The sequence below is a fragment of the Charadrius vociferus genome, unplaced genomic scaffold (assembly GCF_000708025.1).
Source record: "Charadrius vociferus isolate BGI_N301 unplaced genomic scaffold, ASM70802v2 scaffold286, whole genome shotgun sequence".
Lineage (NCBI taxonomy): Eukaryota > Metazoa > Chordata > Aves > Charadriiformes > Charadriidae > Charadrius > Charadrius vociferus.
Window position 1 is genome coordinate 480,385 of NW_009648967.1, and position 22,426 is coordinate 502,810.

At 40.8% G+C, this 22,426-nt stretch overlaps 1 protein-coding gene across 1 annotated transcript in view; it reads right to left on the reverse strand.

Annotated features, from left to right (window-relative positions):
• Positions 1-22,426, reverse strand: part of PCSK5 (proprotein convertase subtilisin/kexin type 5) — a 237,051-nt gene that overhangs the window by 197,224 nt on the left and 17,401 nt on the right. Inside the window, 1 exon segment of the mRNA XM_009887718.1 lies at positions 8,617-8,730. Coding sequence (XP_009886020.1) covers positions 8,617-8,730 — 114 coding nt within the window.

Genomic DNA, 22,426 nt, shown 5'->3' on the forward strand with positions numbered 1-22,426 from the left:
ATTGTGCCCCAGTATGTCACACTTTACAGTTGTTAATGTTAGCAATTTTATATCCATTTATATTCCATATAATTTATTGTTAGCTGTTCATTTTGAACTAAACCTAAAGACAGATATTTATGATACCTCATTAAAAATTCAGCAAAGATTTTGTGGCACTATAATTTCCTTACTAATTGCAGAAACTAGTCAGAAAAAAGCAGTTCAGAAAAACACAATATTACACACAAATGATATCCCACAAATGACATTATACAGAAAAGTACCTGCAGTTTCTTAATGTGACTCAGTTGTTGCCCACAAAAAGAATTCCATTTTAAATAAATTTTTGAAAGATAAGATAAAAGAAAAGTGGATACTGTCCCTCTGAAGATAAAATCACAGCAGTAAATAGGCAGAGGAATGTGTGCTATTGCTGTATGATTTATTAACAAATCCACTCAGGAAAATCTCTCCCAAAGCAAGTATGGAAATCATTTCAGTATTGCTGCTTCTTGCTTCAGTGAAAATGCTGGCACAACCCCTGAACAGTGCTGGCTTCCATTTTGTGTTTCCTGGGCACTTCCAGGGCTGATTATCTGGAAGCCAGAACTGAATGTCCCAGAGGAACAGATCAAGTACCCTATCTGGTCGTTTAAACTATTTCCTAATCTTGCTAAACTAGTTGCACTAATAATCTCTTTTCAGTAGATAAGGACAAATCCACTTCTACAGGGTTTTCATTACTTAAAGTACACTGTTGTTTTTCAACAGGAAATGAATTTAGGTGAAACTGTGTATTACCTGAACTTACGTTACTAGTTCTACCTTGTCCACAAAGAACAAGAGGTGTGTTTTCACACAGAGATTTGCAAGGCAATGTTTTGACAGGCAGTTCGATTCTTTCTAGCAGCACTTCCACTGACGTTAAGTCACAGATTGCTGTCTTAACTCTCTAAAACACCAAAAGCTCGATCTTCTCATGCAATAAAAGACACAATTACAAAAAGCGCGTGCAACAACCAAACCAAGTTGCAAAATATGCAAAACACTTACAAACATGCCATGCCACCTCGCAATAAAAAGAGTGAGGTTTTTCCTTAGCTGCCAACGCCTGGCATAGGTGGGTTGGAAATAAAGTTTTAGGAGGTCGTAAAGGAGGTAGACATGTATTCATTTGCTGCAGTCTTAGCACGTGGCAGGTGGAATTCTGTCCCCAATTCTGTCTCCCCTGTACCCAGGCTTGCACTCGGACCTAGGGTGACCTCTCCTCCTCCCTCCGCCTCTCTCCAGCCAGTCCCATCAGGCGCCTGTCACTCCTTCCTTTGTCCCTGCTGTCTCCTTCCACAGCCCCACTCGCCTTAGCTGACCTCATTAAGGGCCAGGGCAGGGACATAAAATTCTTTTTCTCTGCTCTGCCTCTCACACTTGGAGTTGGAGAGAAGCACAAGGCATACCAACTCCCAACAGATCTCATCAGTGGCATAAGGGAGGCAACTGGCCTGTCTAACTCTTCACCTCCACCTTATTTCATGGCTTCAGGACCTTAGGAGACTCACATTACTCACTGCTGATAAAGGCTTATTAGCCCCATTCTGGCTGCCGTCCAGAGTCAACTATACCATGTCAGAGCAGCAGCGTCTGTCCCTTCTTGTGAATGCTAGTATAGCTCACCTGGGAGCTCACAAATATAACTGGAGAGCACTACGTAGCATACTGGAGGAGTTTTCTGAAGAAACAAAGCAAGCTGGGTTCACCAGACCCTTTGCCGAAGCTCAAAGCAAGGCTGACCTCACAGTCCTCACTGTAAGTGGAAAGTAAGCAATTTTTCCTGGGTTTTGGTTTCAGCATCACAGCTCAAGGCAGCCAGCCCTAGACGCAATTAATTCAGATCTCATCAGCCTGCATGGACTGCTTTCAATTGGAGTATAAATTATATTTCATCTTACACTGCAAAATAAAAGGATGACTGATAAATATTGGCTGATGAGTTAAGCTTCTCAGCAAGTCTTTTATCTTCAACAGCTTTCTAAAAATCTCAATAACATCATGCTACATCTACAATTGTGCAACAATATCATACAGCTGTCTCATCCAAGTAATTGACCAAGTATTATTCACCAAGTAATTTGTAAACGTTAGTTTCCACTTTGGCTCAGTCACCTAGTTTTATTGTGCCTTGCTGGCGCTGCTATAATGCCCTTCCACCTTGAATCCCCAAAAGACTTTGCATTTGTGCATCTGCTTGTCCTTTCAGCTGAATTTTGGAAATCATGAATGCTCTTCCAAAAGCCCCCAGATCTAAGCCATAACATAAGCAGTTGGAGAAACAGCACAGCCAGGCATTGTATCTTTTCTTAAGTTTACAGATTTCTATCTGAGTATCTTTTCAGAAGTTTTGTAAGAAATTTTTACTTTTTCAGCAATTGAAGTCCATTATATTTACCTAATATGGTTTTCTTATTTTAAAAAAGACTATATAAACTACAGTGCCTTATAGTCCCTTTCCATTACATTGCTACCTCTCAGAGAAAACTAGCAGACAATGCAGCTTTACAAAAGCCCTTCTTTTGGGTTCCAAATGGAAGACTGTGAAGTTATCTGCTTTTAGCACTCCTCCAAATGCATTTTGTCTTCCACCTACTCTCCCAAAGTACAGTTTATGTCTAGAGAGAAGTAATAACGAAGAATAAGTGTGAAGAGAAAACAAGAAAAGTTGAGAAAAGGAAAGAGATTCTGAAAAATGAAAATAATTTTCCATAGAGGAAGTACTTTGTTTGCAGAGATCAACAGCAAAAACAGACCTTAAAATTATTTAAGAGAGAAGATGAGCTGAGGTCACTGTGGACCTAAGATGCATGTAAAACAAAATGAAAGTTTTACCTCAATGAGGCTTTGAATTATACTTTATGTTGGCGTGGGATGTGTTTAGCAATGACAATTAAAAGACAACAGGTTTTTTGGCTTAGATATGTAATAGGTGGTATCCTTCCTCCTACATTCCATGCAGCTTACGGAGGTGACTATCTCACCCATTTTCAGCTTTCTGAGAAGCTGACAAGCAAGTTCCCATGTTCCACTTCTTGATGTGGTTTACAGCTTTAGTGATATTGTCAGCTATTTCCTTATGTTCTCAGGTAAATCAGACTACTATAAAAATTCTCAGGGTGACCCCCAAGTATGCATTTTAGAGACCCTGGCTACCTTTTTCTCTGAGTATAACACCATTTTTAAAGTTATATTATTTGTTTTCGTGGTAGCTCAGTTATTTTATGCTGTAGTTTCTCAGAGGAATACCATCTCACCCCAGTGAGTTACTGCAATGGAAGTTCCATCTTTCCCCTGTTTCTCTCTGAGAGTGCCATACCTTCTCCAGCTATAAAGAGCAAACATACCTCTGGATACACATTTCCTCTTTCTCTGATGAAGTGGCATCCAGTGATGAGGAAACACTTGGTTTATACACTTTAGCTATCACATTTATTCTTAGGTGCTCTAACAGAACAGTGCCTCTCCCTCCAGCCTCACATCTCAAAACATACTTCTTCTCCAGTAAATTCTCAGTCCCACAGAAATATTCCAGTATATGTTCAACTCCTGCCAAGCAGTAACTAGGCCATGCAGAGTGGGAAGAAGCTGGTTAGAAGTGGAAGCTTCTCCAAATTAGAGAATCCCGTCAGCATTAGCAATTATTATTAACAATAGAAGGCATGATAACAGTACTGGAGTGGATTATCCTTGATCAGTGTTGAAAAAGACTTATGCCTGTCGGAACTGGCTGCAAAGACATAGTAAGCATCTTTGTAGTCTAACAATGGTTTGTTAAAGAATAAACGATGGCTAAATTAATTTCTTGCAGTTACATTCTATGTTAAAAAAATATGCAATGGAGCGCAGTATCACAGCAGAGCTAGATTACAGCTACAGAAAGATGTGCTACTGTGCCTGTGTGATTCCAGTTTCAGCCGACCACTACGAAGGTCTTCTGAAGTGGGGAGCAAAAAAAAAAAAAAGTCAGCAAGGAGAGTCTTGTGACTGAAGTCTATTAAAGTGAAAGTTAGTTATATTAACCACATCTTTGCATATATTTTTAATTTTTTTATATTTACCTTCTCTATTTTTTATGACCATTTTTCCATGCAGGCAAGATGAGGAAACTCATTAAACAAACTGGCAGGTACAGTGAAATTGGCTAGGCACAAAGTCCCCTTAGTCATTCCAAAGACACTGTTTGTTGTTATTACAAGTTAAGTAAAACAGTTTCAGATAGCAGTGGGACTTCAGGGTTGACTTCGACCTCCTTCAGTTATGCAAACTGGCTGTATATAGTTCATCCAATTATTGACAAACAGGTTATTTTGTCAACACCAATGAAAAAGAAGAAATTTATTGGATATAAACTGATGATATAAATAAAATACAGCTGAGCTCTGGGGATGGCATACAGGACTTAGCTCTCTCCTGACTCAAAATTTGGAAAGGTGTGTTAACTAGGGACCTTCTTTCCCTTTGATTTATTTCTTTGATATCAGTTCATTCTGAGCAAGCTGGACCCAACTCTGTAGGTCAATTTCAAATAAGAGTTGAACAGGTGAAGTTTCATGTGTTACTTAATCTATAAAAATATTCTAATTTACTCTTAAGCATAGATACCTCAGGATTCAGAGGTCCTGATAAAGCAGTTGCTTTTTTCCCAACTTTCCTTGCTTTGAGGGAAGGAAGTCAGAAGAAAATTGCCTTTTCCTTGTTATTAGAAAGCATGAGAAGCTGTAATTTCTCAATAGATAATCCACTGGTAATGAAAAGTACAAGTATACTTGTTCAGGTGATGAGTGTCTCTGGGAGCTTTGTCTGCTTCATCTTACACAGAACCATAAGGTGCTAAATAACTATATTCCTCATGTCTCTGCTCTTTCTAGAAGTGTGTTTAGAGTAAATGGAGAAAAACAGACCTCTTAATTTGTTCACAGAATAGTTCTTGATTGATACTTTTAAACTTTGTGATGGCCCAAAAGAGAAAGAGGGCCTGAATCCCCCTTGTAACTTCTTGCCATGGATATCACACAAACAAAAATTTATAGCCCAGACAATTAAATTTACAAGGAGTGGTACTTGCGAAGAAAAAGCTGGGGGAGGAAAAACATCAATCAGATATTGCTTGACAAAGTCTTTGAATAAAACGACTTGTGTCAACAAATCTGAACTACATTTACCGTCCTGTTAGAGATTATGCCAGTTCAACGGCCAAAGGTATCAATCTTAACCCGTAACAAAGTTACTTATTAATCCAAATGCAAACCTGTACATGATAATACTTTATTACTTTCTCAATAACACATCTGCAGCCAGCAACCTAAAAACCTCTTTCTGACATAGCAATGACTGAAACCATTAACTAACCTCACATTCCTTTTTTCCCTTCAATTTATAAAGGTAAATAAGATTAACGAAAGTAGCTATGGTTACAATCACAAATACAGTCATATGAGGATATCTGGTAATGACCCAAGTCAGTCCTGAAGTCAACCCATTCACATATTTTTAGCTATTCTCTCTACTGAAATAGTGTACTCGGTAATGTGTTACTGATCACTCTCAACAAAATATCATCAAACCACTACCACATACACGTTTATTCAGTCTGCCTATCCTACAAACATGTGCATAAGGTGACAGACAGATTGCAATAAATGGCAGTAGATCATGATATTGTGTCCTGTCAGTTCTCATTTAAAAAAAAAAAACAAAAACCACACATTGCAAATACACAGAGTTATTCAGTAGAGGTAAAAGCAATCAGTCAGGAACAGCCCCTTCCCAGAGGGTCTGCAAGTGCGGACTTTATTCCACAGGTATAGAAATGACACTATTCTGAAAGTTATACAAGACAAGTCCATTTGCTGCCCTACGGTGCTTTCTGTGTTAGACTGGCAATTGTGGGACAGCTGTGAATCAGTGTGGCTAGGAAACATAACTGATTTATAAATAGGAGACTGCTACCTTCCGGAAAATCAGAGGCAACTGCTATAAGCATCTTTTATCAGTTAAAAAACACACCGCCAATCTAGTTCCACTAAGAAGCTATGGTGGCACTACAGAACTTGTATAAAAATCTAGGAGCACAAAGGAAAAATTACATAAGCTACTCTACACAATATATAGTGGACTTTTGCTTGACTACCATTATACTCTTGAAATTTGGCCTCCTTCTTTTAAGTCTAACACAGGGCTGAAAGTCTGTAGCAATAATAGCGGACTACCTAAAGATAAATCACGGTTATTTTCTAGTTTCAATTAAAAATGCTGAAAAAAAAAAATTAAAAAAATGAGAACTGACAGGACACAATATCATGATCTACTGCCATTTATTGCAATCTGTCTGTCACCTTATGCACATATTTGTAGGATAGGCAGACTGAATAAACACACATATTAGAGGAGACAGACAAGTATACACAATTCAATAAACTGGGAAAAAGACCTGCCATGATCCCATGACCCAAAATAATATAGCTTTAACAAACAACTGAAAAGAACTACATTTTGGATAAAAGCTGTTTTGAAAATGGACAATAAACTGCTGAAAAAAACCCCCACCTTAGCTACATCTACCCTGTGCTGTGATAAAATAGAAATTAAATAGACTTCTACTGTATGAAGAGAGTTACTGACTGAAAGACGTAGATCTCTAATAGCTCAGAAAGAGTAATATGTAACAATTTTTCTATTGGAAAAGCCAGTAGTACAGCTCTTTGACAAAAATAAGAGGAATTTGGGGAGTAAAGTTATTACTTAGACTCTCATTAATATACAAGATTTCAGAAACAGAATAGCAAAGCTACTAGACTTTCTGACTGAAAACGTGCACATATGATATATCCGTGAAGATAAGGACTTCTGACTCAGTTTACTAACAGCAATTGTTTACTGTTAGCTACAAATTAACTATGACATTTTTTGTTTTTCACTGTATGCAACAATGAATTACAAGCCAGAATGAAACAACCAAAAACTTAATATTATTTTTAAAGCTGTGTTAGGACAATCATGTTCATTAACTTGAAATACTAAACTAATACTTTGAAAGTAACAAAATACCTGAAAAGGCAGTATCTACTTACAAGAAAATTATGTTACATGTTGTTGCCAGAAAGGCATATTCTCCTGCCTATCTGAAGCAATTCAATCTATCAAGTCATAAAACCTACTGATTGTCTTACCATCGGCAACAAAGGTGACATAGTGAGAAAACAACATGTAGGGATTCAGAACTACATCAACAGGACAGTAGAGAAAGAGAGCAAGTCTTTTATCAGCCAAAATGGAGACTTGTCAGCTGGAGTCAATTGCGTACTAAATACAGCTTTTCATGGTACTGGTTGATGAAAAACTGGATATGAGTCAACGATGTGCACTCACAGCCCAGAAACCCAACCGTATCCTGGGCTGCATCAAACGAAGTGTGGGCAGCAGGTTGAGGGAGGTGATTCTGCCCTTCTACTCTGCTCTGGTGAGACCCCACCTGGAGTCCTGTGTCCAGCTTTGGAGTCCTCAGCACAAGAAAGACATGGACCTGTTGGATCGGGTCCAGAGGAGCGCCACAAAAATGATCAGAGGGCTGGAGCACCTCTCCTGTGAAGAAAGGCTGAGAGAGTTGGGGATGTTCAGCCTGGAGAAGAGAAGGCTCCAGGAAGACCTTATTGCAGCCTCTCAATACTTAAAAGGGACTTACAGGAAAGACAGGGACAGACTTCTAGTAGGGGTAATGGTTTTAAACTAAAAGAAGGTGGATTCAGACCAGATATAAGGAAGAATTTTTTTACAATGAGAGTGGTGAAACACTGGTCCAGGTTCCCCAGAGAGGTGGTAGATGCCCCATCCCTGGAAACATTCAAGGTCAGGTTGGACAGGGTTTTAAGCAACGTGATCTAGTTGAAGATGTCCCTGCTTATTCCAGGGAGTTGGACTAGGTGACCTTTAGAAGCAATTTCCAACCCAACCCATTCTATGATTCTATGATTTGCACCTTCCTAGGCAAAATGAAGATACTTTTAAAAACACTATGAATACAAATGTTTCACTCCAGGCTTTAACTGTGACTGTCAGCCAAAAAAAAAAAAGAAATTCTGCTCAGAAAACATGCAACTCATGTCAGAGCAAAAACAATCCATTTATTTCAACAATGCAATTGTTCATTACTAAAAAGCATGCAATTATAACACTGAACAGTCAGCGTTTGCAGCTCCTTTCTCCTGTTTCAGGACAGAAGACATATCACAGTGATGTTGAAGACAGTGAATTAGGCACACTGAAAACAAGTGGTTTCACTGCTCTCACAGATTGTGGCTATGTTCCTTCCCTTCTCATTGCTGAAAGTTTATCCTCTAATAAGTAATTCCCAAGACATCTTGCAATAGGAAGCATTCATGAATGAATGCATTAATAAATGTTTCCTATTGCAGGACCCACTGGGAATTCTTTATAATACTTGTAAGTAGTTTACAGACCTTCATTAGTTACATAAAAAAACCCAAAGTTTGCTTTTTCTGAACATACTATTCTGCCCCTTTTCAAAATATCACAGCCGACAACTAAACACTAGCATGAAACAGAGCCAATGACCCTGTATGTACTTACCATGTACCACATGCTTGGCCACTTGGGATCATTGAAATAAGTGGATTGGGTACCACCAGGTTTATAATCCCTCTTTATCCTTCTTTTAACCACCTGCTGTTGTATCCACTCCACCTGCCAACCAGGAAAACATATGGAAAGTGTTAGGGTTCCATGGAGATTATCAAGAAATGTGTGAAATCTTGGGAAGTTTCCCATTACCATAGTCCAAGACATATTTCATGTTAAAGAGTTCATTTTGGCAATGAGAATGCACAGCTCACCTTGACATACTGTTCACTCAGGAATACATCCAATTTAGTTAGTGTTACAAATCTCCCTGAACAACTACTTAAATCCACAGCTAGAAGGACTTCATTGGCTATCATCTTTTGAATGCTATTATTTTATTATTTTTCATTATTAGATTAGTCCTTCTTTCAAATTTATAAAACCAGTTACTTTTACAAAATATAACAGTATATTACAATGAGAAATTAATTAAATTTCTGACAGGGTGGGGTTTTTTTTTGTTTTGGTTTCTTTTTTTAATTTTTATTTTAAGTTTGTTCCTGAAAACAAAAACATTCAGAAAAATATTCAAACGCTTTGCTTAACCAATATCTAAATGACCTTCACCACTTGAATTGAAAAAGCAAAATTAAACTGTATGTTTATCAAAGTGACTCTTTGTAAAGATTCTTTCAGCCAGGCTCTGGAACTTTATTTTATATTAAGTTCTCCCCTTAAGTTCTCCTCGGGGAGAAACAGCCGGGTACTGAGCAACAGGTCAAATTACAACAACAATGAAAAAAAGAGCTTGAAACAGGAAAATAAATATAAGAGTTAAAAATCTAATTCCAAAAGTTATATTCTTGTCTGTCTGACACCTCTTCAAAGATTCATGATACATCCAAAAAGGGTGACACCAAAAGCGACATCAACCTTAGAGCAGACAGGGGTCTGCAGTTATTTCTGCATTAGCTATTCCAAATTGGAGCTAGTTTCTATAAATGTAAATGAAATAAACTATCCACAAGTTATATTTACACACACCTAGCTTCCTGACAGGTCATATTTCTGCTGAATTGTTTCATGGGATATAACTACAAAAATTCAATTCACCTCTCTTCAAGCAAGACAGCCATTTCCTACCAGCAGCCAGCTCTGCACCTTTTATTTGTGCTGTTTATGAACATCTGTGTATGCACACAAACATAAAAATATATAAAAGAAGTTTGCTTTCAGCTCACGTATTTCTTTGTCACTTGTCAGAGATAGTATTAATGTTTTCCCTCAGCAGGCCAATCTCTCTACTGTGCATCCACAACTCAGCTTCATATCCTTAGAAAGACATAGGTCCATTGACATTAACAGACATTTTGCTTGAGATCCATACAATGCGTACCTCTACCACCTCTACCATACCACTCTGGCATCTACTTCTTGGTCAGATGAAAATACAGGAAAACATCCCTGAATTCAGCATGAGAGGATTCCTAGGACATTCCTTATAGAGGTTGGCAAGGCTTCATGGTTTCCTTTATAAAGATGAAATTAACTTTTCCCCTTCCCAAGAATTAACTTCAGGGTCAAGAGTATTGTTCCAGAGGAGAAATTACGCAGCTTAAGAATACAGACTATCAGCTAGTGTTGACACTGAAATCCATTTCTCTGTTAAATCTTCAAGGAACAAGCATAGATCCCTGTCTGGTTCTAAGAGAACTGAGAAATTCGATAGTGTGCCTTTCTCTCCTGGTTACTGTGCTCCTCTTTCAGCTCAGCCTGAAATCCATCTTGGTGGATGCCCTCTCGAGAAGCCAAGAGCTGCTTGCCCCCTTCAGATCTTACAGGATCCAGAGGTCCCTTCAGCAGGGGCCGACAACTAATCAGTCTTAAGCTCCATTTGATGTAATAAAATGCACAGAGCATATCTGGGCAAAGGCCAAAGGTGGGAGAGCTGAATGACTCTGGTAATCACTAAGCCTTATGGCTCCTTTTAAAGTGGGATCAACAACCATCTTAACTAGATCTCTGCTCCACAAACAAGTTTGATTTATAACTGATTTATAATGAACCCTACCTCATTGTCACTTGCTGCTAATACATGCTTTCTTTTCCAGACCCTCACAACAGAATCTTGTTTTTCTTCACAGTTTCTTTCCTTGCAGGTAGTCCAGACCTCCCAACACATCTGAAGCCAACTGAGAGGCGTCCATTTGATCTCTGACTCTGCAGCTGCCTGGATTGCCATAGATCATGGACCTCTCTTCTTCTATTACTAGTATTTAGCAATCAACAACAAAGAGGCTTCAATAGGTCTGTATAAGCAACCATGGTTTTCAGGGCTTATATAGATCCACCTTCCAAGCCTTGTTACGAGATTTGGGTCTCAGTACGAGAAACATTTTCAATGGAGTGAGGGGTCTCAGGCTTGTATGATGCAGGAGTATTTACTGTTATCTTCACTCATCCTTAGCTGCAGGAATTAATCACATGAGTATGTTACCATGTTGAGAAAGTTCTTTAAGTCAACGAGTTTCAACACTGCACAGGCCAAGAGCACGCAGAACACACCATGCCATGCACGGTAACTCATTATGAAAACTCATTCATATCTTGAGTCTGCAGGGAAGAGTTACAAATGCCTACTACCAACACAATCTGAGGATGTGATAGTGATGTAAAAGTGCCCACAAAGAAAAAAAAAGATAAGATAGACTCAGCAGAAGAGAATTAAACTTTCTTCCACTGCTGCCTCTGATTTAGATACATGAACATTAATGGAAGAAGGTAGTCACCAACACTTCTGTTCCCTAGAGCAGCTGTAAATCAGAGACCCAGGGCATCTAATTTGGCAGCAAGGATTCCTGTGCACCAAGGCTCCTATAAGAACTACCATTAGCAACTGTGAGAATTTTTTGGAAAACATCTTTCTTTTCTAAATGGAGCCAGAAGATTGCAAAGTACTCCAGGAGCCTGCACAACACACAAGTTTAAGCAGAATGTCAACAACCTAATACCATTTCTATATGGATAAATGAAAATGTTTTTCCTGACAAGACAAGCTGCAAAACTCTTTACTATTCACTGTGAAAATACATTGTCTCCATTTATTTACTGCCTATTCAGCTGCAAATATCTGCTGACCATTAAAAAGACTGAAACATAAAGGCAGCATAGTACTTGTGGAGATGGATACGTACATACATCAATACCTCAAAAAACACCCATTAATTCCTTTTCTCTGTTTCCTTTATTCCAGACAACATTATCGAGAACAATTATCAGGCAGTTATTTATTCCAAGCAATCATAAACACAGTGTCAGTGCACAATTCCAGTTTATCGGTACAATAATTGGACACATAAAGAATTTTGTATATATGTGAGTATTTATGTACATGTATATATTTGCACAAGAGCTTGTATCAACTGAGTCAATCTGCAAGCATGGTAGGTGGTTAGATTTTAGTGAGGTATGGATAAATATTTTTCTCTATCTTATCTACCACCTTTTAACAAAAAAAGTAAGTGACTACTTCAGATTATGTATCTGTTACAGGGCCTGCCCCTATTACATGCTGGATGTCACCTATAATTCCTATTTCCTCAGCTCCTAGCAAAGTTAGGGAAAAAACATGAAAGAGTAATTTTGCAGAGGGGCTGTGCAGCCTGCATGATCAGACCCAAAGCCAGAAAAACAAAAATAACTTATTTTCTTCCCATAAGACCTACTGACTATTTTATGTATGCATAAAATTACTATAAGTAAAATAACTGCATTTGATTTCATACAAAAACAGAGGGGGTAAATGGCATGTTTGCCTGAGTATGTATATGGGAAGATAATGCAGGTAGTTCTCTAATGATGGAATGGAATGGAATGGAATGGAATGGAATGGAATGGAATGGAACGGAATGTTTCAGTTGGAAGGGATGTACAATGATTGCCTAGTCCAATTGCCTGACCACTTCAGGGCTGACCAAAAGTTAAAGCATATTATTAGGGCATTGTCCAACTGCTCCTTAAACACTGACAGCTGTGAGCCATTGACCACCTCTCCACGAAGCCTGTTCCAGTGTTTGACCACCCTCTCAGTAAAGAAATGGTTCCTGATGTCCAGTCTAAACCTCCTCTGGTGCAGCTTTGAACCATTCCCATGCACCCTGTTGCTGGATCCCAAGGAGAAGAGAACAGCATCTCCCTCTCCACCTCCCCTCCTCAGGAAGCTATAGAGAAGAATGAGGTCACCCCTCAGCCTCTTCTCCAAACTAGACAAACCCGGTGAAAAACATTAGGACTTATTTTTGAGTACTACAGATACCCACATCAGTGAAAGGGGGAAGTCAAAATAACCATTCCCAGTCAGTGACTGTGCACTGCTATGAGAGAGACAGTGCAGTATGCCGGACAGAGTAACCTAAAACACCACAATATGGCTGATCACAGTCCTGATTATAACCTTGTTAAAATTGTTGGAAGATTTTTAGCAAACACCTTTTGTTGAGATCTGCTAAATTTTTTTTATTCTGAGGACGTACTGATACAGCCATGTAGAATATAATTAAAAACATCACAGGAACACAATTTTCTCATCTGAGAAGTCAGTGCCTAAAATTTGGTTTACAGAAAATATCATCGCTATATAAAAAGAACAGCTTACTCCACTGAACCATAGAGGGTTTGGGGTCTTTCTCTAATAAGTGAACAGAAAAACTTGCCAGTTTAAGTTAAATTGTGCAATCACTGGGTTATATTAATGAACACAAGGTCAAGACTCAGCAGTTATTTTAGTATTCTGACATATATTTCCTTTGAGTATTTTATGGGTATTCATCCACACGTCACTGTCAAATGCCTGGTGTATCTTGGGTTTGTTTGATTCTGTATGAAAAGAGCTCATTTGTACAAAAATATTTTCTTTTAAAAAGTGTCCACACTTTCTAACCCAAAGGCCTTGAAGGAAAGTCTCTCAAGTAATTGATTATACAGATTCCCATTTCTTGCCAAAAGGAGACTCTATGCAAACAATGAGGTGCATTTTAACATTTCCATAAAGTCACACTTACTGAGGGGGAACAGTGCGCATTTTCCCATTGACTTCAGCTTCGAAAGTTCCATTTCCTGAATGTCTAGAAATCAAAGCCAAGCCAGATTGGAGACCAAACTATTTTAAAAAAATCACCATTTCCAGTCTCCTCACTTCAGCACTCACAGGGTTGTTCTGTGCACGATGCAGCTCTTCTTCACAGACCAGCATGGAACGCTGCTATAGCATAAAAGCTGCTCTGAGCTAATTCAAGCATACCACTCTTTTATTCTCTTTAAGTGCTAAAAATTATAATGGAATGTTATCTCTGTGTGAAACAAAATTACTTTCTACCATTTTCACTCTCACTGACTCAATAGAATTCTTCGGAAAGTAGTCCCATGTAAGTATGATGCAGTAAGACCTCCTGCAGCGTAACAAACTGTGAAAAAAAGAAGTTTTAGAAATGGAAAAAAATTAACATGCTGAAAAAAATAATCCACCAATTTATCAAAGGAGTGTGATTTTTAAGATACAAACACTAGACACTTGTGAAAGTGTACTTTTTCAAATCTATCATGAGAGGGTCTGCTTGAATAAGTATTTTCAAATTGATTAAAAATGTGTCAAGTCCAGTATGTGAAAATGCCATTACTATAAAGCAGAAGTTACAGGCAAGCTGAAGGCGTAATCCTTTCCATCTTCAGGAAAACATACATGGGATAAAAAAAACAGCCTAACTCTGAAGTAGGTTAGACGTTTCGTACCAGAATTTATGATTTTTGTGTTGCAGAATTAAACATGAAGGTGTGGGTCTTCAGCCTGTGAAGAAGAGTTGCTGAAGGTACACTCCCAAATGTAATTGTGGCTTTATTCCTTGTACTGCCATCATTCACCTCAATCTGTGCTATGCCTGTAAGAAGAAATTAGAAATTCCTACCCAGATAACAAGAAAGCAGGTGCCGCAGGAACACTAGAGATTAAAGCTAAAAAGAGAGAGAAAACTCAGATAGGCAATGTGGAAAGTATCACCAAGCAAGGAGTGAATCTGTGTGAAACCAGAATGGATCAGCAAAAGGGGCAACACTCATTATGTGGAAAGCTGGCACTGGACAGCATTGCAGCATTTTAACTTGGAGTTTGTCTACAGATCCAGGTAAGCAACCTCCATTGCTGTGGGGATGGTCTCATGCTGCACCTGGAACACTTCATTCTTCATTTGCCTAAAGAGCCTCAACGCTCAAGTACACATGAGTTCTGATAAACCCAGATGGAAAAGGACAGAAGCGAGGCTGGCACTCCCAGAGACAGAACACGAGACTATGCTTGGCCCAGAATAGGCCGTAGGAGAAAAAAAACTGTTCTTATAGTTCCTACTCTAGAGGGAAGGGATGCCATCCAGAGGGACCTTGAGAGGCTAGAGAGGTGGGCCCATGTGAACTGCATGAAGATCAACAAGGCCACGTGTAAGGTCCTGCACCTGGGTCAGTACAATCCCAAACATGGATACAGGCTGGGCAATGAGTGGATTAAGAGTAGCCCTGTGGAGAAGGACTTAGAATCATAGAATCATGTATGTTGGAAAAGACCTTTAAGATCGTGACCAACTGTTAACCTAGCACTGCCAAGTCCGCCACTAAACCATGTCCCTAAGTGCCACATCTACATGTCATTTAAATACCTCCAGGGACGGTGATTCAACCACTTCCCTGGGCAGCCTGTTCCAATGCTTGATAACTCTTTCTGTGAAGAAACTTTTCCTAATACCCAATCTAAACCACCCCAGGCAAAATTTGAGGCTGTTTCCTCTTGTTCTACCCAGTGCAGAGTACAGGGGCACAATCACTTCCCTGGTCCTGCTGGCCACACTATTTCTGATACTAGCCAGGATACTATTGGCCTTCTTGGCCACCTGGGCACACTGCTAGCTCATACTCAGGTGGCTGTCGACCAACACTCCCAGGTCCCTTTCCACTGGGGAATTTTCCAGCCACTCTTCCCCAAGCCTGTAGTGCTGCACAGGGCTACTGTGACCCAAGTGCAGGACTCAGCACTTGGCCTTGTTGAAACTCATACCATTGGCCTTGGCCCACCGCTCCAGCCTGTGCAGATCCCTCTGCAGAGCCTTCCTACCCTCAAGCAGATCAACACTCCCGCCCACCTTAGTGTTGTTTGCAGCCTTACTGAGGGTGCACTCGATCCCCTCATCCAGATCGTTGATAAAGAGATTAAACAGAACTGGCCCCAGTCCTGAGCCCTGAGGACACCGCTTGTGACCAGCTGTCAACTGGATTTAACTCTCTTTGGGCTCTTTGGGCTCTTTGGGCTTTAACTCATAACCACTCTTTGGGCCCATACATCTAGCCAGTTTTTACCCAGCAAAGAGTACGCCTATCCAAGCTGTGAGTAGCCCGTTTCTCCAGCAGAATGCTGTGGGAAACTGTGTCAAAGGCTTTACTAAAGTCCACATAAACAACATCCACAGCATTTCCCTCATCCACTAAGCGGGTCACTTTGTCGTAGAAGGAGATCAGGTTAGTGAAGCAGAACCTGCCTTTCATAAACACATGCTGACTGGGCCTGATCGCCTGGCTGTCTTGTATGTGCCATGTGATGGCACCCAACATGATCTGCTCCGTAACCTTCCCCAACACCAAGGTAAGACTGACAGGCCTGTAATTCCCCAGATCCTCCTTGAAGCCCTTCTTGTGGGTGGGCGTCACATTTGCTAACCTCCAGTCAACTGGGACCTCCCCGGTTAGCCAGGACTGCTGAGAGATGATGGAAAGTGTCTTGGTGAGTGCTTCCATCAGCTACCTCAGTACCCTTGGGTGGATCCCATCTGGCCCCATAGCCTTGTCTGTGTCTAAGTGGTGTAGCAGGTTGCTAACCACTTCCCCTTGGATTATGGGGGCCTCATTCTGCTCCCCATCCCTGCCTTCCAGCTCAAGGGGCAGGGTACCCTGAGAACAACTGGTGTTACTACTAAAGACCGAGGCAAAGAAGGCATTAAGGCATTATGGGCCCTAAAGGGATGCACCTGCAAGTGCTGAGGGAGCTCACAGACATTATTGTGAAGCCACTCTCCATCATCTTTGAAAGGTCATGGAGAGCAGGAGAGGAGCCTGAGGACTGGAAGAAAGCTAATGTCATGCCAGTCTTCAAAAAGGGCAAGAAGGAGGACCCAGGAAACTACAGGCCAGTCAGCCTTACCTCCATCCATGGAAAGGTGATGGAACAGCTCATCCTCAATGTCATGTCTAAGCACATGGAAGAAAAGAAGATTATCAAGAGTGATCAACATGGATCCACCAAGGGGAAATCATGTTTGACCAATCTGATAGCCTTCTATGATGGAATGACTGGCTGGGTGGATCAGGGGAGAGCAGTGGACGTTGTCTACCTTGATTTCTGCAAGACATTTGACAAAATGTCCCATAACATCCTCCTAGGTAAGCTTAGGAAGTGTCGGTTAGATGAGTGGACAGTGAGGTGGATTTAGGACTGGCTGAATGGCAGAGCTCAGAGGGTTGTCATCAGCAGCGCAGAGTCTAGTTGGAGGCCTGTAGTTAGTGGTGTTCCCCAGGGGTCCGTACTGGGATACTGCATACTGTTCAACATATTCATCAGTGACCTGGATGAAGGGACAGAGTGTACCCTCAGCAAGTTTGGTGATGATACAAAACCGGGAGGAGTGGCTGACACACCAGAAGGCTGTGCTGCCATACAGCAAGACCTGCACAGGCTAGAGAGTTGGGCAGAGAGGAACCTAATGAAATCCAACAAGGGCAAGTGTAGAGTCCTGCACTTGGGGAATAATAACCCCATACACCAGTACAGGTTAGGGGCTGAGCTGCTGGAAAGCAGCTCTGCAGAGAGGGACCGGGGAGTCCTGGTGGACAACAAGCTGATGATGAGGCAGCAATGTGCCCTTGTGGCCAAGGCGGCCAATGGTCTCCTGGGGTGCCTTAAAGAGTGTGGCCAGCAGGTTGAAGGAGGTCCCTCTCTATTCTGCCCTGGTGAGGCTGCATCTGGAGTACTGTGTCCAGTTCTGGGCCCCAAAGTTCAAGAAGGCAGGGAACTACTGGAGAGAGTCCAGAGGAGGGCTATAAAAGTGATCAAGGGAATGGAGCACCTCTTTTATGAGGAAAGGCTGAGAGACCTGGGTCTGTTTAGCCTGGAGAAGAGAAGACTGAGAGGGGACCTTATCTATGCTTAAAAATATCTAAAGGGCGGGTGTGAAGAAGATGGGGCCGGCCTCTTTTCCGTGGTGCCCAGTGACAGGCCAAGGGGCAATAAACACAAGCTGGAACACAGGAAATTCCATCTCAACATGAGGAAAAACTTCTTTACTTTTGAGGGTGACAGAGCACTGCAACAGGTTTCCCAGAGAGGTTGTGGAGCCTCCTTCTCTGGAGATATTCAAAACCTGCCTGGATGCATTCCTGTCCAGCCTGCTCTAGGTGAACCTGCTTTGGCAGGGGGGGTGGACTACACAATCTCCGAAGGTCCCTTCCAACCCCTACCATTCTGTGATTCTGTGATTAAGTACCTCAGCCTTTTCCTCATTTTTTGTCACTATGTCTTCCCCTGCATCTAATACTCCCCAGTACTTGAGGTTATTGGTGGATACAAAACTGAACATGAGCTGGCAATGTGTGATCGCAGCCCAGAAAGCCTACCACATCCTGAGCTGCACCAAAAGAAGTGTGGCCAGCAAGTCAAGGGAGGTGATTCTGCCCCTCTATTCCACTCTCATGAGACCCCACCTGGAGTACTGCATCCAGCTCTGGGACCCCCAAAATAAGAATTACAGGGACCTGCTAAAGACGGTCCAGAGGAGGGCCATGAAGGTGATCAGGGGGCTGGAGCACTTCCCCTGTAAGGAGAGGCTGAGACACTTGGGGTTGTTCAGCCTGGGGAAGAGAAGACTCCAGGGAAACCCTATAGCAGCCTTCCAGTACTTAAAGGGGGCCAACAGGAAAGATGGGGAGGGACTCTTTGTCAGGGAGGGTTGTGAAAGGATGAGGGGTAACAGTTTTAAACTGAAAGACTGTAGATTTAGATTAGATATTAGGAAGAAAGTCTTTACTGTGTGGGTGGTGAGACACTGGAACAGGTTGCCCAGAGAAGTTGTGGATGATCCCTCCCTGGAAGTGTTCAAGGCCAGGCTGGAGGAGGCTTAGAGCCACCTGGTGTAGTGGAAGGTGTCTCTGCCTATGGCAGGGGGGTTGGAACTAGATGATCTTTAAGGTCCCTTCCAACCCAAATGACCTATGATTCTAACAAAACCAGTATGTACCTTGGTTGTCACATCATGAAATTTTCCGTGACATATAATTTGACAACACTCTCTTTTTGCATTTCACACTGTAATGAAAACAGAGAGTTAATAAATTTAGGATTAAAGTGGATATAACAATAAAGAGGATAGAACAATACCCAAGAGCCATATCCTGGTTACGGAACAACTGAGACCCAAGCCACTACTCAGGAATGCAGGAGGGCTGACTAAGACTGTTGGCACACCTCTTGCCATCCATATGTAAAGTCACACAAGTGAGACCCTCAAAAGTTGGACTATTCAGCTTAAGAAGAATTTTGTAGGTTTTTTTTTTTTAAATTATAATTAAACACCAGGCTACTTTCCTAATCCATCGATATTCTCTGACTAGCAGTAGCAGCAGCCAGTTTGCACCATAAAAATAGATGAAGACAGTTGGGTAAAGTAGCTGTTGACATAGGTCAAGAGCATGGAAAATTATTGCAGATACCATTTTACAAACTGTAGGGGTCTAAAGTTGGATAAAAAGTCAATGAATCCAGCAGCGCTAAGTGATGAATTCTTGCTGATTGACAAAGTGCTTCTTCAGCAAGGGTCAATGACAATCCACAATCAAAGCAGTTGTCATAATTATGCTACACATTCTGAAAAAAGCAAGATAAAAAAAGAAACAGATGTTAGGACAGGCTGGGGAGAGAAAAGACAAGCAGAGGAGGAAAGAAGGCAGCAGAGAATGCTTGAAATTACTACTTAAGCCCAAAGAAACACATCTTGCACAACAGCAGGGCAAGCTACCGCAGTCTCACCCATGGAACAAAGCTGAAATTCAATGCACATTTTTCCACCTCATAGCCACAGAAAAGCCAGTCAGTCCTGATATGAATTAAGTGGTTTCCACCTACTTTGCTACACACAAGTAATCCATTGTAGCAGTATAGCTATACTTCCACATCCATGAGGTACAATGATCTACAGCTGTGCATTTTAGCATATCTGGAACACCCTTTGCTTTGCCTCTGCAGACTTCCAACCCCCAGAGCTCAGAACTCTTCACAAATATCAATACGTATCAGCCTACAACTGTGCGTGGCAGCAAAGTCTTCCTCCTGATTTAGGAGCAAGGCAAGACTGCAGAGGAATAAGCGGGGAAGAGAAAAGGGCACAGCCCCGCTACTGGTGGAGATGCACAGTCTCTGCCTTAAGGCTACTGGGAAGGACAAGCATCACACTGAAATTCTGGAGAAGCTCAGCACGTCTGCTGCTGGCCATGACTCTTGTCCCACTGGAAATGCAGGGAACAATGAAAGGCAAAAAGACCCACATTTTCTTTCCTTGGGGAAGTCTCAGCAGCTTTTCTATTCATAGGTGTGACTGTAGCAACTGCTGAGTGAACGTGGCCACAGCCTTTGCCCAGCCTCCCCTCTTGTGCACTGTACCACAGCAGACCACAGAGCAGTTCAAAATTACAGGATGAAAATCACACAGCAGCTTTGTGGCAGAGCTGAGAACAAGTTCCAGGGAGCTTGGGCTCCTGCCTGTTGGCTTCCAGCAGCACCAGCCCCAGCTGTTGTAGGCAAAGTGTGTCTCAAGCAGCTGGGGATTTTTCCCTTCCTCAGATCTGAAGTGCCCTAATCAGCTCTGATGCTCTGGTTCAGTTCCTAAAATAACTCAGACTTGGAAAAGTGAGGAAAAAATCTTTACTGCACCAGCTTAAAAGCAACTCTTATGTTTATACAAGGTACTTTATCATTTGTAGCCACAGGTCATACAACTCACCTTGTAACAACTCAAGAGCTACAAGGCAACACAATTTAAAAAAAAGACCTCCAATTGATATGTCTGCTTGGTACAGTACCTAAAGCTCTGCTTACACCACTACACACAACGTTAGTATATCTAGTCTTGGGACAGTATAATCATCTAGAATTTCAATACACCACGAGGATTAGTATTAATATCACTCTGAACACAAACTGGTTTGTCATAAGTCCATCTAACTTAGGCCAAAACTTGCACTTTCTTAATAAACTGTAAGGCTGATGCTAAATCGAGTATCCACTAGGGAATAAAACTTTAAGCTTTATAAACTTAATTAGCTTTGGAGTCTAACATCTGGCAGTTGAGATATCTTGTGTTTTATGTTTATATTACTTAGCAATGATGCTATATATAAAAAAATACTGTAGAAATTTCTGATGGATTTTTTTCTTTCCTTAGGCTAGTCCTACATTTCATGTCATAAATCATTTAAGTCCTTCAGACATCTGCACGTGCTAATGTAAGATGGCTCTAAATCATTTACTAAACGACTTCTTAGGAAGACAAATGTCTCCCACAGGGTCAAATCGAAATGTCAAAAATACCAGTGTAATTCCAAAGGTGTTGATTCAGTCAAGGGTTTGTCATGGCTTCTCTTGCCATAATATCTACAGCAGTTCAGCAAATCCACTAAGAATTACTGAGACAGTAAAAGTATTCCATAATTAAGTGATATATAATATCCAACAGTGGTATACTAGTCGTCCCAAAGCAAATACTTCTCCCAAGTAGTCTCTTCACCAACCAAAAACCTCTTGAAATTGTCCTCATACAATATTGTTGCTCTCTACATAGGAAGAAACTATCACCTACTACTCAGTGTAGTTCCAGCACTTTTGCTCAATGACGCTTTGCCAAGAAGGAAATTTTTGACATAAATCCACCATGGAAAAATTCAGCCATAAAGCATATATTAAATATCAGATCAAGCAGTTTTTTGATCAGAGTACTTTAAACCACAGGAAAAGTTGGTCCCGTTTGGGTTTTTTTGATTGTGCCTGTATAATGACTGTTCAGTATATTCCAAATCATAAGAAAAGGATCTATTTTTTTTTTTTCCAAACCTACCCTTTTTATATCATAAACTTACAAGTAAGTATTTAAAATTCAGAATTGAGCCAAAAGTACTTATATCAAGCTTCAGTTTTAGAGTTTTGAAATATTAAAAATAATTGGATTTTGCTTTTGATGGAAGTATCAGTGGCATATTTTACACCACCCCGTTTCACCAGTTATTTGGCACTTCGGATGCCTTTGTAGCACAACTAAATAAATACTCTTATTTCTTTCAGGGCCAGCATGTTTGTCTCTGATCAAGAGAGGGGAAACCTCCTCTGGTACAAGCTATAGTAAAGAAAAAACAAAACAAAACAATCAAAAAAAGAAACAGAAAAGGGAAATATTCTGTGTCCTTTTAAGTCATTGCTGGCTTAATCTCTCTTTTTCTCAGCCTGTGACCCAAGCTCCAGCATACCTCTTTCTGTCCTGAACTCTGGTCTTGCAGCTGTCAGTGAAGTTTGCTGTTATTAAAATATTGATTGCTGCAGCTCTTAAACATCAGTATGATCACCACCTGAAACAATCTGCAAAGAGCTACCTGTGAAAGACACATACAGCCAGCCTGAGGAAACATTGCAGTCCACTCACAGGCAAATGAAAAAGGACTGAAGTTTCTCTTCCTACATTCAGTAGGCTGA